The 16,265-nt window shown below is 36.0% G+C and overlaps 1 protein-coding gene across 1 annotated transcript in view; it reads left to right on the top strand.

Moving 5' to 3' along the window:
- The first annotated feature begins 1,055 nt into the window (after positions 1–1,055).
- sppl3 (signal peptide peptidase 3) overlaps positions 1,056–16,265 on the top strand; it is a 40,669-nt gene continuing 25,459 nt past the window's right edge. The window contains exon 1 of the mRNA XM_067398108.1: positions 1,056–1,491. Coding sequence (XP_067254209.1) covers positions 1,469–1,491 — 23 coding nt within the window. The 5' untranslated portion in view covers positions 1,056–1,468. The remainder of the gene's footprint in view (positions 1,492–16,265) is intronic.

The following is a 16,265-nucleotide window of genomic DNA, read 5'->3' as shown; positions in this document are numbered from 1 at the left end:
GAAGGGAGCAAAGCCTGTGTTTAGGCAAGTAATTTTAGTATTTTAAATAAATGTTCATTTATAAGCAGCCTACTTCAGTGTGGTATGTTACCATATCATCATGCCTAACACTGAGAACGTGAATAATCGGGTGGTTGGCGGGATGATTTATTTTTAACAGTGGATTAAGGTACAAGTCAATGCACAGACTTTTTCTTTAGTCAGTCTGCACACTGAACATGGGTTGTGACACCTGTTCTAAACAGCTTGATCAAGATGTTTATTTTGAACTCTCAAAGTTCACCAGATTAATGAATTTATCTTTAAAGGTGCTCTAAGCGATCCTGGGTGGATGTAACTTCCTGTTGACGTTCGAAGTGTTGTCAAACAAAACAGAGGCTAGCTAGACCCTCCCTCCCTCCTCCTCCTCCTCCCCTCCCCTCCGTGCTTCCTGAAACAGTCATGAACGCGCATTTAAAATCATTCTTGTCGGTTATTGGCTGGAGCATGTTTATTATGTTAAGTGGTCCAGGCTGCACCAGTTTGTTTTTATTGCCGTTTTCGGAGCTTGTGGCGACTACAGAGACCGTGTTTTTTTACAGTGTGTTCAGGGGACAGGCAGCTAGCGGATAGTGAGGAGATGTTTGCTGTATGTGACAAAAAAGGTTTTGGCCTAAAAACACGTGACATCACTTAGAGCACCTTTAAAATGTACAAAATTGTCTTACAGGGGGCCATGCCCCTGGACCCCCCTAGAGGGTGTGTGTGTCCCCCCACTTTTCAAACCAAAGTTACACCCTTGTATAGAGTGCAAGGGTGGTATTATTTATTATATAAGTTGAGGAAATGAGAAAATTAAATAAAGAGATTACACTCTCCTTTTATCATGGACTCAAGGCTAATTTCAGTACTTGTCCGTTTTAAATGTAGGCCCACTATATTACTTCAGCTAAGCCAATTCTCCATGTCGACTCGAAACTGCAATACTGCATGTCACCTAGTGGCAGAGCCTGTCCCTTCAATCTCATCTGTGTGGGCAAAGCCGTGCACGCGCACTTCTCTGGTAGGGGCGACAGTCGCGCGCTCGCCATAGAAAACAAAGCTATCCGTGCGCTTCCATTACAGCTATTGGGGCAAACCCAGCACACAGCTCTCTCTGCAATCTGCATGCACACCCAAGATGGGTTTGCAGCTCATCTGAGGGCCTTTGAAAGCGGGGCCTGTTGTGAGGACAGACAGCCGACTGAAGTCAGCGAAACGTTTCGTTTTTTTTCCCGGACGGCTTTTGTTTTTTAGCCTCGGCTAGCAGCACAGCCACAATCATTGTCATTTCTGCTGCGAGCTGCCGAAGGAAACACATCGCCATGTTGTTATCGGAGGGGGCTCAGTGAAGAAGGCGAAACCGTGAGCGTGTGGAGGAGATAATCTCGTCTTTTGAGCCGAACCTCAGTCCTCAGCCGCTGCCCGACTGACTGACTGACTGACTGACATGGCGGAGCAGAGCTACTCCTGGTGAGTGCCAGCAAATATAACCATTCAGACACAAAACGCCGACATTTAACCCGCTTTAAAACACACATATAACCACTGTCAGCGCCTGAAAGGTGTGATTTTTCCTCAGTTTTGCCGTTGAAACGCTCCGGCAAAGGTTCGAGGCGTATTTTGGGTCTAATATAGCCCATTTGCTCCCTTATATACGGGTTTGGTGTTTTAATCTCAACTGCCGTTAGACCAGCATTCATTTGATCTAGTTTACCTCACAAACTATTTACAATAGTTATGTTATTAATAATACGTATTTCCCGTCGTGTGTATGTGTTAATTTGTAATACGGTAACAGTTAGTGGCACAAAGGGAAATGCAGTGCGCTAACGTGCTAACACGACCAATGCAATCTGAAACATTATTAAATCAATATAATTTAATTGATTTTATTATATTTCATTGTTTCTCATGTGAATCAGTAGCCGGTAATCATAGATTGGGTCGTGGTGGTGGTGCTTTAGCTCATTAGCTGCTGTAATCCTGTCTTTAAGGAAGAGAGCTGTGTATATGCAAGACATGGGCTGTGTTTCAAAAAACCCAGTGAGCTGACTACCTAGACAACTGGTTCGGGCGTCAGTGTGATGCGGATATGGAGCCCTAAAATGCTCTCTATGTAGGCAGCACACAAGGTTTTGAGACACGGCCATGATGTGTAAACAAGACATTCAACTCATTGTAAACTGTAGTTCTTTCATTTTAACACTTTTCAGCTCACACATGACGTATCTTCTCTTGGCTAAAAGAATTGAGGCGCATTTTGTCATTCATATAACTCTTTTAGGCTAGGAAATTATATAGCTGGAGATAGATTGCAAATTTGGTGGTCCGAATAACACGTTTTGGAGCACCAACTCAATGAGTTTTGGGCCTATATTGAGTTTTTCTGCTAAAAATTATACATTTATTTTTCCTAAGTCTGTTGCAAAACATTATGCACCCATATACATAATATGCATAATATTCAGAACATGAAGTCATGAATAGTCAAAACGATATTTAAAGTGTGTGTATATAGATATATTACATATATGTATTACATTACATATATTACATATTAGATTAAATGCACATTATATACAATATATTTAAAAAAAAAAAAAAATTTATGGCTGTAAGTGAATAGGTCAAATGTGGCATGTTCATAAATATTGTTCAGAATTTTATCATTGCCTTTGTATTTATAATAGTGGATTCTGTATATCTGTAGCTGATACTGACAGAAGACGATTTCTGTTATTTTCTTCAGACAAATCTAGTTATCTAGTTACCCAGTTATCCTAAGCCTAGTTGATGAAAAGGACTTTCCAGGAAGTTTGACTGGCGTGTAGGTGTTCGTAACCATCTGCATCTCTAATGCCTTGGCTGGGTGGCATTGAATTGCTTTTGTTTGTCTGGAGAATCATGGTATTGTTCAGTTGCTGTTGTCAGACAGCAAACAGTTATGATTTGCCTATAATTGTGTATTTAGCAGTTCTTTAATTTAGTTGAAGTAAATGCGCACTTGACATTATCAGTGATCTTTCACACTGACTACCGCTAATGTACACGACACATAGTATTTATTCGGTGACCGCGAGTAGTTTGCATGTGAACGAGTTCACTGATCCATTTAAACAAGTAAAGGCAACTAAGCAAAGTCTTTTGTCTTTAATAGGCTATTTTCTTTTTGATGAAATATGTATACTTGAAACATTAATATTCAAAATGCATTAGCTTTGAATGTGAAAGCGCACATGACATTTAATTCGGTTGATCTTTAAAATATGTTAGTTCTTTTAATCCTGTTTTTCTGCATAACCAATCTGCCTAGTATATGTCTGTAATCCGTAGCTTAACAAATGTCCTCGACTGTCCAATTCATTTATAACTAATGCTTCAAGTTAAGTGTGACACTAGTGCAGTAGGCCATATAGTTGACCGTTTTTGCATTTAAATGACATTTCAACTTGTCTGCTTAGTCTGATATACAGACATCTAGGCCTGGTTTCACAGACAGGGCTTAGATTTAGCGGGTAGCCAGGATTAGGCCTTAGTTCAATTAGGACATTTAAGTAGCTTTTATAAACAAGCCTTAAAAAAAAAAAAAAACATGTATATCTTGTATATCAAGTGTATATCTTGAGACAAAACAATGGCTCTGACATATTTTTAGATATGTCAGTGCAAGTTGCTTTCAGTTAAAAGAGCTAAACCATGCATTTTAGTCTGGGACTAGGCTTAAGCCTTGTCTGTGAAAAGAGGGCTAAGGTCATAAGAAATATGTGCTTATTTGTAAGGAAATTGCAATGCAGTATGAATTGATATATTGAGAAGTGGAATAAATACAGCTTTTTATTTTTGCACTTTGTCTAGTTGTTGGAAATGGCTAAATGTTAACCACGGTTGTGATAAGTGTGGGAAAACAAACCAGCCACAGTGGCTGGTAAATATAGGCTGTCAATATAATGCATTAAAAACTGCTGAAGTGAAGAAAAGTGTAAACTCTTCACACGTGTGTATTGTGAACATTGATTACTTTTGTCATCTGACTTCAAGATATAATGGAATATGTTTCTTCTAGCATGTTTTTTTGCTTCTACACATCTGGTTTCTTATAAAATGTCAATCCGACATGCTTTACAGGTCACCCTCAACAGATGAGTAAATTTACCCACCAGAGCACTGCAAAACAAGTACCAGATTTGACAATTATAGTAAGTGAAATTGTCATTAAAGGCTAAGCCATAATGACATGCACTTAACATTAGCCTATGGTGTGATTAAAATGGGTCATATTAGGGCTAGGTATTGACACAAATTCCACAATTCGATTCGATACATAGATTCTTTTTGGTAAATGTATATCAGGTATCTTGCTCCTGGAGGGCCACTGTCCTGCAGAGTTTATCTCCAACCCCAAATAAACACACCTGGGGTGCGTTTCCCGAAAGCCTCGTTAGCCAACTATAGTCTTATTATTAGTATTATAATAGTATTATTATCCCATTGAACTCTATTGGTAACGATGGAACTTGTGACCACAGTTTGCTTTGGGAAACGCACCCCTGAACAGCTAATCTAACAATTAAGATTCTAGGCATACTAGAAAATTCCAGGCAAGTGTGTTGAGATAAGTTGGAGCTAAACTCTGCAGGACAGTGGCCCTCCAGGACTGAGTTTGGACACCCCTTTCTTAAAGTACGGAAGTTGCAAAAGACATTTCTCCAGTGTTGTGACATATTTCCAAGTGAAACGGATATTGAATAGAGGGCAGGATTTTACCTTAGCACTCCATCTCTCGCTCATGGCAGACTAACGGTTGGAGGGGAGTGGTTTACGCATTTTCAACCCAATCCGTCAAACTGACGTCATCAGAGAAGGAACGCCATTTCAGACCGGAAGCAACTTTTCAGATTTTGATTAAAGATTACCGCAAGAAACAATTTTTTTCTGTGTATTAACTTGCACGGATTAATTGTTCACCACAAGACTAGTAAAAATGCACTAACAAAGTAAATGTTAAAGAGTTAGTTCTCCCAAAATTGAAAACTGTCATTACTTATTCACCCTCATGTCATTCCAAACATGTAGCTAAGACTTTCGTTCATCTTCAGAAAAGAAAATTAAGATATTTTTGATAAAATCTGAGATCTTTCTGTCCTTCCATAGGCAGCTACATAACGACCACTTTGACGCTTCAAAAATTTAATAAAGAGATCGTAAAACTAATCCATATAAATGTAGTGGTTTAATCTAAATTTTCTAAAGAGACCTGATCACTTTATATTAGGGCTGCACAATTAATCGAATTTCTAATCGTGATTACGATTACGGATGCCACGATTTCATAATCGTTCAAAGGCGTGATTACAAGGAAAAATATCCACTTACATTATTCTGCGTGTTATTTTAGGTTCGGTATTATTAGGTGTGTTATGAGCATGTCACATTGTGAGAGACGAATCACGACTACTACAAAGTGTAAACCCAGCATAAAAGGAGCTACCAGTAACATAGCTGTACGCTGACATGTCGAACACATGTGAAACACCAGCACTTGCCATTTTTAAAAAGCAGTGTACAAAGCCTATATATTTACTCCACAAACTAACTCTGCAAACACGGAAAACAGCAATAGATGGACCTCTCAACCGTACACTAAGGAGAAATTCCAGGGCGACTTTGTCATGCGAACCCGGGTGCGCACCGGGGTACCGAACCCGAGACTACCTGAAGGAGGTGGTCTGAGTTCGGTTGCACTCAAACTGTGCCGGAGTTCGCATAAACATGAAAGCAACACAGACTCTGGTGCGCACTTGTTCAGGAATTAAAGTAACCTGCACGTGTTTTAGCTGATTTATAATATATTTACTAAAATAAGATGATAGTGTTGATGATTTACTTTGGATTCGAGCTGGAGTGAGCCTGCAGTGTATTTGTGCTTCGCGAATGCAATCAGAGCGGCAAACGAATGGCAATCAGCTGTCTCCTCACAATAGTCTGCTTGCAAGCAGCGGAAAACCGTCTACATGCGACACACATACAGTAAACCCAAGTGTTGTTTACTCTGCTGCACACAATAGCACCAAATTATTATAAAAACACAATTTACTGACCCGCGTACTGCTTTCTATCATGCGTGTCCGTGATGACGTAAGATGAATGCCAACGCACCAGGATTCGATAATCAATTTGAGTGTGAAACCAGAACAAAGCTGCGGGGAGCAACGGGAACAATCGTGCCCAGGCTCGGACCGTGGCAAATGAGCCCAGTGTGAAAACACCCTGAGCAGACCAAGCGAAACATGGTTATGTACTTCTGCTAAGCTAGCGACATTGGGCATCAACCACACGGCAAAATCTAATACTTTTTCATCTACTCTCTACTTTGTATAACAGTTAAATCTAATAACGTATTAGACAGGACTGTCTCATTTCGAAGGCTGCATCCTCCGGAGGTCGCATTTGAAGGCTGCATACGTCATCGAGGCGGTCTCATTTAAGAAAAATAACCATTGGATTGCAAATTAAGAAAGAAAATACAGTATTTTACACCTCACGAGGAATAACCATCAATTTTATTATGGTTACTTTTCTTAAATAATACATCCTTGAGAATGCTAGCACTGTGTGCTCAGGATCAGTCTGAACTGTTCTCAGCGCTGTCAAAATAAAAATAACAACAAGCGCAGTTTACATCACTTTAGGCCCTAGGGGAACATTAGTTCTTGGCAAAAGCCCCTATTATACAATGCATATGTTGACTTTTTTTATTATTATTTGAAGAAGAAACCAAACCAATAAACCAATCAAAAATCCAATCAACCAATAAAAAAAATTGTGTTTTCAGATTTTTTTTTTTATACAAAAATATGGCATGCAGTTGCTTCAAACAATGGTATAAAGCTATTCAATACATCATTCAGTGCTAAATGTGATAATCGTAATTAATAATCGCAATTACGATTTCAAGGGAATAATCGACAATTATGATTTTTGACATGATCGTGCAGCCCTACTTTTAATATGATGAACAGATCAGTGCTTCCCACACATAGACTTTACTTGGGCGGGCTGCCCAGGTATATTAACGGCCGCCCAGTATATTTGGAGACACATTTATGCTTTTATTATTTTTATCCTCTACTACTTTTTTTTTTTTTCCGCCAAAGATACTGAAATCATCCGTGATCGATTAACTAGTGGAAAATCTTCCCTCGCCCTGTGTGTTTCATACCTGCTCGTTATGTGTGCGTCAGAACTGTTTACTTTACTCCCGCTGACATTCTCACTTGCGCTGCAAAGACGCGGTGGATATTTCACAAAGAGCGCTGCATGTTGCAAAGTCACAAGGCGGCACTGTTGTGCGTTCTACAAGCTTGCGCAACAGCGCTTCAGACTGCTTCAAAGTGATTCTCAATCAATGAAAAGCGCAGATTTATGCCAAGCGATTGCTAATGAACTGAAGTTGATGAATTATGACAATGTCTACTTAATGGCCTTTATATAATGTTTTTAGAAATTGTTGTCAGAATCAGCCTGCAGTTGTGTAGACATTTCAAAATAAGAGTCCCAGTGTAATTCGGCCTTGTTAATGCCAAGTTTTTTTTTTTCTTCTGTGCATTATTGGTATTTTGGTTAGACAAATAGTTTATAATTTGATTTTTCATTTAATTCATAGTGAATTATTGTTGTCTCCCCCACGGGAAGAAAAGACTGAACATAATTTGACAAGTATATTATCCATTATATAAATTTTACAATGCATAATAATGCTTAATATTAGTATGTAATTAAATGTAATAGTTTGCTATGTAATTAAAATTAATTTCAATAAATAAAAATACTGTTAAAAAAAATCACACATTATTTGTTGTTTGTCACATGTAGTAGACCATTTTTGCGCCATGGGTAATAGGAGGATTTTTCACCCGGCTACCACTGCAAGTATATTTCAAACCTGTGGGAAGCACTGCAGATTTAATTTAGGCTTTTACTCACATATAAACATTGATCAGTGAACATAAACGGAAGCTCAACAAACTGCTTGATGCGTGAGAACAAATCTCTTGCGGAAGCTCAAACGTTCTCCAAAACACACGAGAACACGCAAGTTGATGAGTGTTTAAATGTGAATAAAAGCCTAAATTCAATCTGTTCATCATATAAAGTGATCAAGACTCTTCAGAAAATTTGGACTGAACCGTTCAATTCTCACTCAGTTCACTCAATAATAATTTTATAATAACTTTTTAATGATATAATTGTTTCATTTCCAATTTGCTTTTTGAAATTTAAATGGTGGTTTTATAACTGTTTTCGTGATGAATTTATTCAAACATACATTAAGTATTTAAGAACAGATTACATAATAAAATGAATGTAATAGTGCATTATGGACTTTTCTGAGGTAAATGTAATGTTGGTTTTTTAGACATCTTTCCATGGTTGAAATCTTTCAACATACCTTCTGATTAGGGTTGTGACGGTGGCAGTTTTTTACCACCATGGTGGAAATAGACCAACTATCAGCAGTGGTAACAGAAGTGCGTGTTTATTTTAGCACTTCCGTCAGTGAAACAGCACACTAAAGTCCGTAAAACATTGAAGTAAATAATAGTAACCTGAAAAATATAAGAAAGTTAAATATTATTTAAAAAAACATTTTATATTTCCCCACAAAGATGCATCATATAGCCTACCGCTCTATGTTTTGAGTCGGATGTGGGACACGAGGAGGAAAGAGAAGTTCTCTTTTCTAGTATCTTTGTGTTTTCTCCGGATGCTACAAGCAGCTGACACTTGTTGTAAAAGCGAATTTTATCTTCCACAGTGGCAAGACTTGATTTTCTGTTGCCTGAGAAAGCAAAACTAAAATCATCGGCATGTGTGAAATGCACTGTACAAATAAACATGATGCGCCTTACAAAGTCTCACAACAAAGGCAAACTGTGTTACATAGAATTACATAGGTTTGCTTTAATTAATCAACTTTATTTAACATAACAGACATGCACAAATGAGATCTGAGACATAAATTCCTGATATAGTTAATTTATGCAGCTTGTTTCTAAACAATTGAGACAAACTCATTGAGTCAAGTAGTGTAATTCGTCATGTCCTGCCCCAATAAAGACGTGACTTAACATGAATTAAATAAAACAGACATGAATGAGTGCATGTTGAAAATAAAAGCGCTGAATTTAATTCTCTATCTGTTGTATTTGCTCACAATTAGTCTAGAAGAAAAAGTTCGTTCATATTGCTTAGCATCCGACGGATGATCAGGAGGCTTAAGCACGGCCACTGAATGAAACTTTTGACAAGATTATCTTGTTTAAACACCCTAGATTATATTATCATTTACTACATAACAATTATTTCGCTAATACACATATAAATATAGCCTACCGCTCTGTGGAAATTAATTATTTATTATCTCCATGCGCGATCGCGGTTGATTAAGTTATAGTCAAACAGCACTTTGTCAGTTGGCATTTCATGATTTAACGTTAGATTAAATTTAGATCATAAAATGCCTACTGGCAAGTGCTGTTTAACTTTATTACATTATATAATCATTTGATTTACTACATAACCATTATTTAGTTAATACAAATCTAAATAAATGCAGCTCTGTGGAAATTATTTAGTATCTCCACACAGTTGAGTAGCCCAATTTATAGTTTTGTGTAAATGCATAGATAAGTTACAGCACTTTGTCAGAAAGCATTTCATGATCTAGACCGACAAAACATAATAATTAATAACACTAGTTGGAAAATGCAATGATGTATGCTGTTTTGTTTGTTACTTTCCTGACAATGTTATATATTCCAGCTAATATTATTCAGTAAAGTTTTTTTTTTTTTATGCAAGGAGGGAGTGATTTTTATAAATAAAATGGTTTGTTCAGCTCATTTGTGTTGTAATAATTGTCAAAAACAGAAGTATAACAGTAAATAAATATCGGTTCTGCATATCGGTTATCGGGTACATAAACATGCAAATAATCGGTATCGGTTATAAAAAATCAATATTGGTCGATCACTAATTTTCATCATTCCTTGTTTCTGTCAATGAATTAATGTGTTACACTGAACGTAAATTGAAACTGAAGTTTTCCCCAGGTTCATTTGTATTATTGTACCCACAGTATCATTTATATCTATATATAATTTGGCTGAAACTGAATAAAAGTATTAATTTCTTTAAAAAAATAAAATAAATAAAGTCTTATTGGCAGTAGTGTGTTTAACAACCGATATTCAAAAAGCTTATTATGGCAATAATAGCAAATAACGATATATCTGGATAAACAAGGAACATTACCAATAGCAAATGTTGAGATGCTTTTGATTGTGAATTTGACCTTCAGTCTGCATGTTTTGGTCAGAAAGCTTTCTTAAAAGTTTGTGCTGGCAATATTTGAAATTGCCATTTTTTTATTTTTTTTTTTTTCAGGACCTGGCTCTAAATGCTCACTTTACACTATCCAGTTTTGTCCTAATGGATAAAATCATGCAGTTTTTATTTGTTGAACATCTTTTTTTTTTTTTTTTTTTTTTTGCTCAAAAATATATCATAGAAGTAAAATTGTCTGTAAATGCATGTTGACTTAAAGTGAAAAGAAGAAAAGGGAATGTTTTTGTTTTGGCCTAAGGTAGACAGAATGTGTTCAGTATAAAGATCATTTCCAGCTATTAAGTACTATGACAGTAGCGTTGTATTTAATATAATGTGAAAGGTCAGATAGAAGCACCAATAAACTTTCTTCAAATGTTTATATGCCAAACTGACAAAAGTCGTCATGTAACTTTAACTAGTGTTAACCTAATGGTAAAAGATGTGGATTGACAGCTAATTGTTTAAAGCCTCAAGCAAAGCACTTAACCCTAGATTTGTCCAGGGTGGCTGGAGTTACTGTTGGTGTACTGTAAAGCAGATACAAAAAGCTGCTAAAAAGTTAAAAAGTGACAAGTAATGAGTGAGGTGCCTACATGAACTTCAATGCATTATACAATTAATAGTTTAAGAAAATTGTGAAAAATCCTTTATAAAAAAAAAAAGAAAAAAGGTAATTTCACTAATCAGGATGTCCATTTCTAATGGTGTATTGTTGTTATATTGACTTGTTCACCTGGGATGTCAGGTTTTACAAACTTATTACAGCAAACAGCCGTGATGTAAATAATCATATTGCAGTATATTTGGCCTAGCACAGTTTCCTATTGAGGAAATACATTTATCTAGGGCTGTGTATCATCAACAATGTCACGATACGATACACATCACGATACTAAAGCCACGATACGATACGCATCACGATATGGTTCAATTTAGAATTTAAATTTCTTTTGAGCAGAGTTTAGTAACAGTAATATGTGTTTATTGAATAACCAGTGTTATAACAGTCGTGATAACTGAAAAAACTATTTTGTTTTTGTCATAAAAAAAAAACCAATGATTTAAATTAAATATAAAAAAATTGTCACAAAAAAAGCTTCTTTTAAAAGATTGCTTTTAAAGTCACTCCCTCAGTAACTGAATTGACAATTATAGTGACACTGAAGCATATCAACAAAGCTCAATGACTAATTTCTAAATTGACTTGTAAGAAAACTAAGTTAGTTAATTATATCTGCTATTATATTATAATAATGTCTATACTGCCTGTTTTTTGTAAAAAAAAATGTTTGGATATCAACTCAAAATATGTTCTAGAACAACATACGTTTTTATTAACGTGGTCTACAAATTATGGGCTATACGAATTTACAATACACACTTAAAAATAAGGTTCATTTATTAAACATCAGATAATGTATTAACATGAACTAACCATGAGCAATACATTTGTTACTGTATTAGTTCATCTTTGTTAATGTTAGTTAATAAAAAAAAATACAGTTGTTGATTGATTGTTCATGTTGGTTTACAGTGCATTAACACTCTGAGGTCTGAGGGTATCGCCGGCGATACCACCGCATTTTTTTTCTTACCAGTGTGAAAGAGACTCAAAATACTCTGTTAATGTTGCACATACAATTAAGAGCTATACACCTTTTTAATCTGTGGAATATCTTCTTTTATTTGTGTACAGAGTAAAAACAAAATGTTGTGCTTTTTGTAAAATAAAGAAAACTAACATGATGCGTGATCTCTCGTCTCCCTCTGAACGAAGTCCAATCTGATAGATCTCAGAAAATGAACTGTAACTTAGTGAATACTAATCACAAAAAAATTAGACTTATGTCTAAAAAAACGTTGAAATGTCAGATTTTAAATCATGTAAGTCAAATTGAAAACAAACATTCTGTGTTTATGTAATCTGTATGAAAAGAGAGCCATGTCAGAAATCTGTGATTCAGCTCATTATCTGCTAATGCGGCCACGCCCACGGAGCGAGCGCTATTCAGAGGCAAATTCAGTCAATACATGCATACATTGTCTCAATCGTGTATTTATTGTCTTGAAAAGTGTTTTGAATAACCATAGTTAGCGATCACTGTCCTCTGTTAGTTCGGTTAGTTCCTGGATTGCCTATTCTTCTTTAGTGCTCAGGCATTTGTGGACTAAAGGTGTACGGAGCGCTCTCCGGCTGCAAGTATGAATCAAAAACGCAGTATCCAGCACTCATAGTAATGACAATAAATCCTGAATAAATACTCCTCTGTATACAAAATTGACATAAATATATGGGAATCCATCAATATTTCTCCAAATGTGCATGCTTTTAAGCTAAAAGCCTATATAAAATGCCATAGAGGTAACATAATTGTTCAGACACTTTGCATCACAGAAATACATTATATTTTAAAGAATATAATAGAATACCTTTATTTTAAATTGTAATAATATTTCACAGTATTGCTGTTTTTTCTGTATGTTTGATTTACACCATGAAGAGATTTGAATCATGATCACAGAGGGTTTTTTCACAGCCTACCTGACTGAAAGGCCTCATTAAGTCATTTCAGGTCATTATTACGTGATTCTTTTGTCTTCTCAGGTGAGAATCACCCATTATACATGAGGATTCACGCCTCCATGCATACTGTGTTTCTTGACCAAAGATGTTTTAGAAAATTTAAATCTCTTGTTTTATATGAACAAGCAGGCAGCATAATTTTTTACCTCATTTTGAAGCAAAAACTCTAGTCTAAAACCTCATACCCAGAAGTCTTGTGAACAAAGATTTAATATATAATTTTTGGCCTTATTTCAGTGACTTAAGTTTTTTGTTTTTTCAATAACCACGCATAAACGTTATTCCTTCAAAAACACAAACATGTACAGACATGTTCCTCACATATTATTGTATCCTAGTTTGTTCTGAATACAGTGTAATGACACTTTTTCCATTAATGTTTATGAACAACTGAAAAAAGCACAAATGTCAGGGCATGTCAAAACTTCTCCAGGGTCCCAAAAATCCTCAGACCCCTGAGGGTTAACTAATGTTAACAAGATTTAAATGATGCAATGTGACCGCAAAGGGCACTTTCACTTTCACGATCAAAGTGCATGTCACTGATAAGCATTGTAAATGCAGTATTACAGTATACACATACCAATTAAATGCGCAGGTCTCCTCTCGTGCGTCCTCCCCACTGGACGAGGCCAATATCACTTTCGTTTCGCTTTCAGATATCTCTATTATATATGCCATCACTGCTTTTACCTTTCTAGATGTAATTACCGAAATCAAAACTGTCTATAAACTATATCCTCACGAAAACTTCAGTTAAGCCAGCTCGCCTGAGAGATCGGCCTCTAAATTTCTCGGTTTCTAAATGGACGGTTTGGCTTGATTGACAAATGCTAACGTTCGGGCATGATTTATATACCATCTACCTGTCCTAAAACGTTAGCACGCTTTGATCGATGATTTGGAGATCGCGTGTTTCTCCGTTCGAGAGCATATTTCCTCTTCTTCACATCAGCGACAAAACAGTTGATTGTTTACGAATGAAAGCTCACAGAAACGTGAATGTCTGCTTGCGCTGCTTGTTAGCGTCAATTGACGTCACGTGATTGGCTAGATTTAAAAGCAAGACAGACTCGATACGGCGGCTGCTGTATAGATACGCGCATCGTCAGGAGTTCATGACGATGTATCGTTGTATCGATATTCTGAGCACAGCCCTACTTTTATCACAGAATCATATTTAAGAGCAAGCAAAGTCAATAGAAGAAAAACGTGTATATATACAGAGCTGTGTGCAGTGCCAAGTACAGGGTTTTGTTTTTTTGCAGTTTTTAACATCAAACATTCATGGCCTGTCTGATTATTGGTCCTACTGGAGGTATTTCTGACAGTTTTGTCTGCATAAATGACACCATTTTCATGAATTTGTCTTTGTCTTTACGGGTGTGTTAATACATGATATCAAATTTGTAGGGATGCATTGAAATTTTGGCCACCAGAAATTATCAGCCGAAAATGACATTTTAATTTTTTTGGCCGAAAGAGAGAGAAGTATTCAACTTCGCTATTCTTATTTTTCACCAAAAGTACAAATTACTTTAAAAAAGGTGTTGACAGACCAACAGAGCTGGCATTTGATGGGCACTTTTCAAACTATTGCTTCATGCAATGACAGGCACATCTGACTCAGGTGTGAAACCACTCAAACTTCCAGTTCACCTGGGGGGCAGGACGTTCAAACTGGTGTTGTTGGCATTTTTGAATCGCTAACGTTTAAATATTTTAGTGAATGTTAGAATATGAGCATAACTCATAACTGGTTTTAAATTGACCGCTCCTGGGGTCATACCAGTGATATAACCAGAGCACTGAGCAGTTGAAAACTCTGCTCATGCAAGACACAGTTATTGCATGGATGGAGAGTATGAATGTAATGTAAATGTTTAAAATGCATGCACACAGTTCAGTTGAATGGTAAAGCTCGCCCTCTTTAAAAATGCAATTAAATTAAGTGTATGAAGAAAACTGAAGAACTCTGAAGAAAAAAGGCTGAACCTCAACAACATTGAAATAAGAGCACATGGTTTATTTGTCAGGTACATGTAAAAGTGTAGTTCGTTACTATAGTAACAGCGGACTCACATGCTCGGTAGAAAAAAGCATTTTATTTAAAATGTTAAATTAAAAAAAAAAAGTTTAGCAAACTTCTCACCCTCTCACTTACCTTACTTAAAACATTTAAATGATCTTATGTAGACTTTTTAAAATTAGTAATAAAACAATCGCTTCTTACAACAGGGATAGCTAGTATATTTTCTTAGCATAGTGTCAAACATGACAATTATGAGATTAATATCCTGTTTTGCTCCAAAATATGCAAAATCACAGTATGCTCCAAAATCACTATCAGTCATGTTTGAAATAATGTGCTGCTTTGTGGTCCCATGTTGCTTCTTAACAGAACAGTGAGACAGAAAATATTTTATACAATTTTATACTGTTATATAGGGGTGTGCACTTATAGTCAAATATTCGACCTGTTATTAATATTTGAAAAATAAAAATACTATTCGAATTTTACTGTTGCTTTGCTGCCCGTAAATGCAGTGAATCCATGATAAATCCAAAGCACTAAAACCGAGCATGTAGATATTTTTTCTCAACATGAACATGTGAAACAATATAAACACAATAACCATATACTGACACTAGTGTATTATGTACGTTTTGTACGATAACTGGCGCTGTCTGCTTTATTAGCGTTTTTCTCGTTCGCGCAGCTTGAGCTTAAATGCTTTTGTTCTTTATATATTTTTTTGTTTGCATATATTGTTTAATGCTTTGAACTAAAAGAAACGCTTAAGATATAACGTAAGCATGTTTTGTATATTGCCTAATAGTAAGCTTGTTCAGAAATGGTTATAAAATCTTGATGAATTTAAAAAAATAACATCCTTCTTGTTTAATGTCATGAAATAAACGAATATTCGAATATTAGGTTTTTTATGAGCCCAAATATTCAAATTCAATATTTTGGAAAAATCCCATCCCTACTGTGATAGAGGTGCTGGCGCGATCACTTGGATCTTTTTTAACTTAAAGCGTAAGTGCTTTTATAAAATAAAGAACACAAAAAGGATGCACTTTCTGCTGTCTCGGTCTCCCTGAACTGCAGCGCATCACAAAAATGAACCGAAACTCAGTGTATAACCTTATTGCTTCACAGACATGAGGAATATATCTATAGAAAGCTTGAAATGTCTAATTTTAAACAAACCAGTCTGAATCGAAAACGAATAGGCTACTCTATGATTATGTAAATTATAATCCG

The sequence above is a fragment of the Chanodichthys erythropterus genome, chromosome 10 (assembly GCF_024489055.1).
Source record: "Chanodichthys erythropterus isolate Z2021 chromosome 10, ASM2448905v1, whole genome shotgun sequence".
NCBI lineage: Eukaryota > Metazoa > Chordata > Actinopteri > Cypriniformes > Xenocyprididae > Chanodichthys > Chanodichthys erythropterus.
Note: the sequence above shows the minus strand (reverse complement) of the source record. Positions and strands in the feature narration are given on the sequence as shown.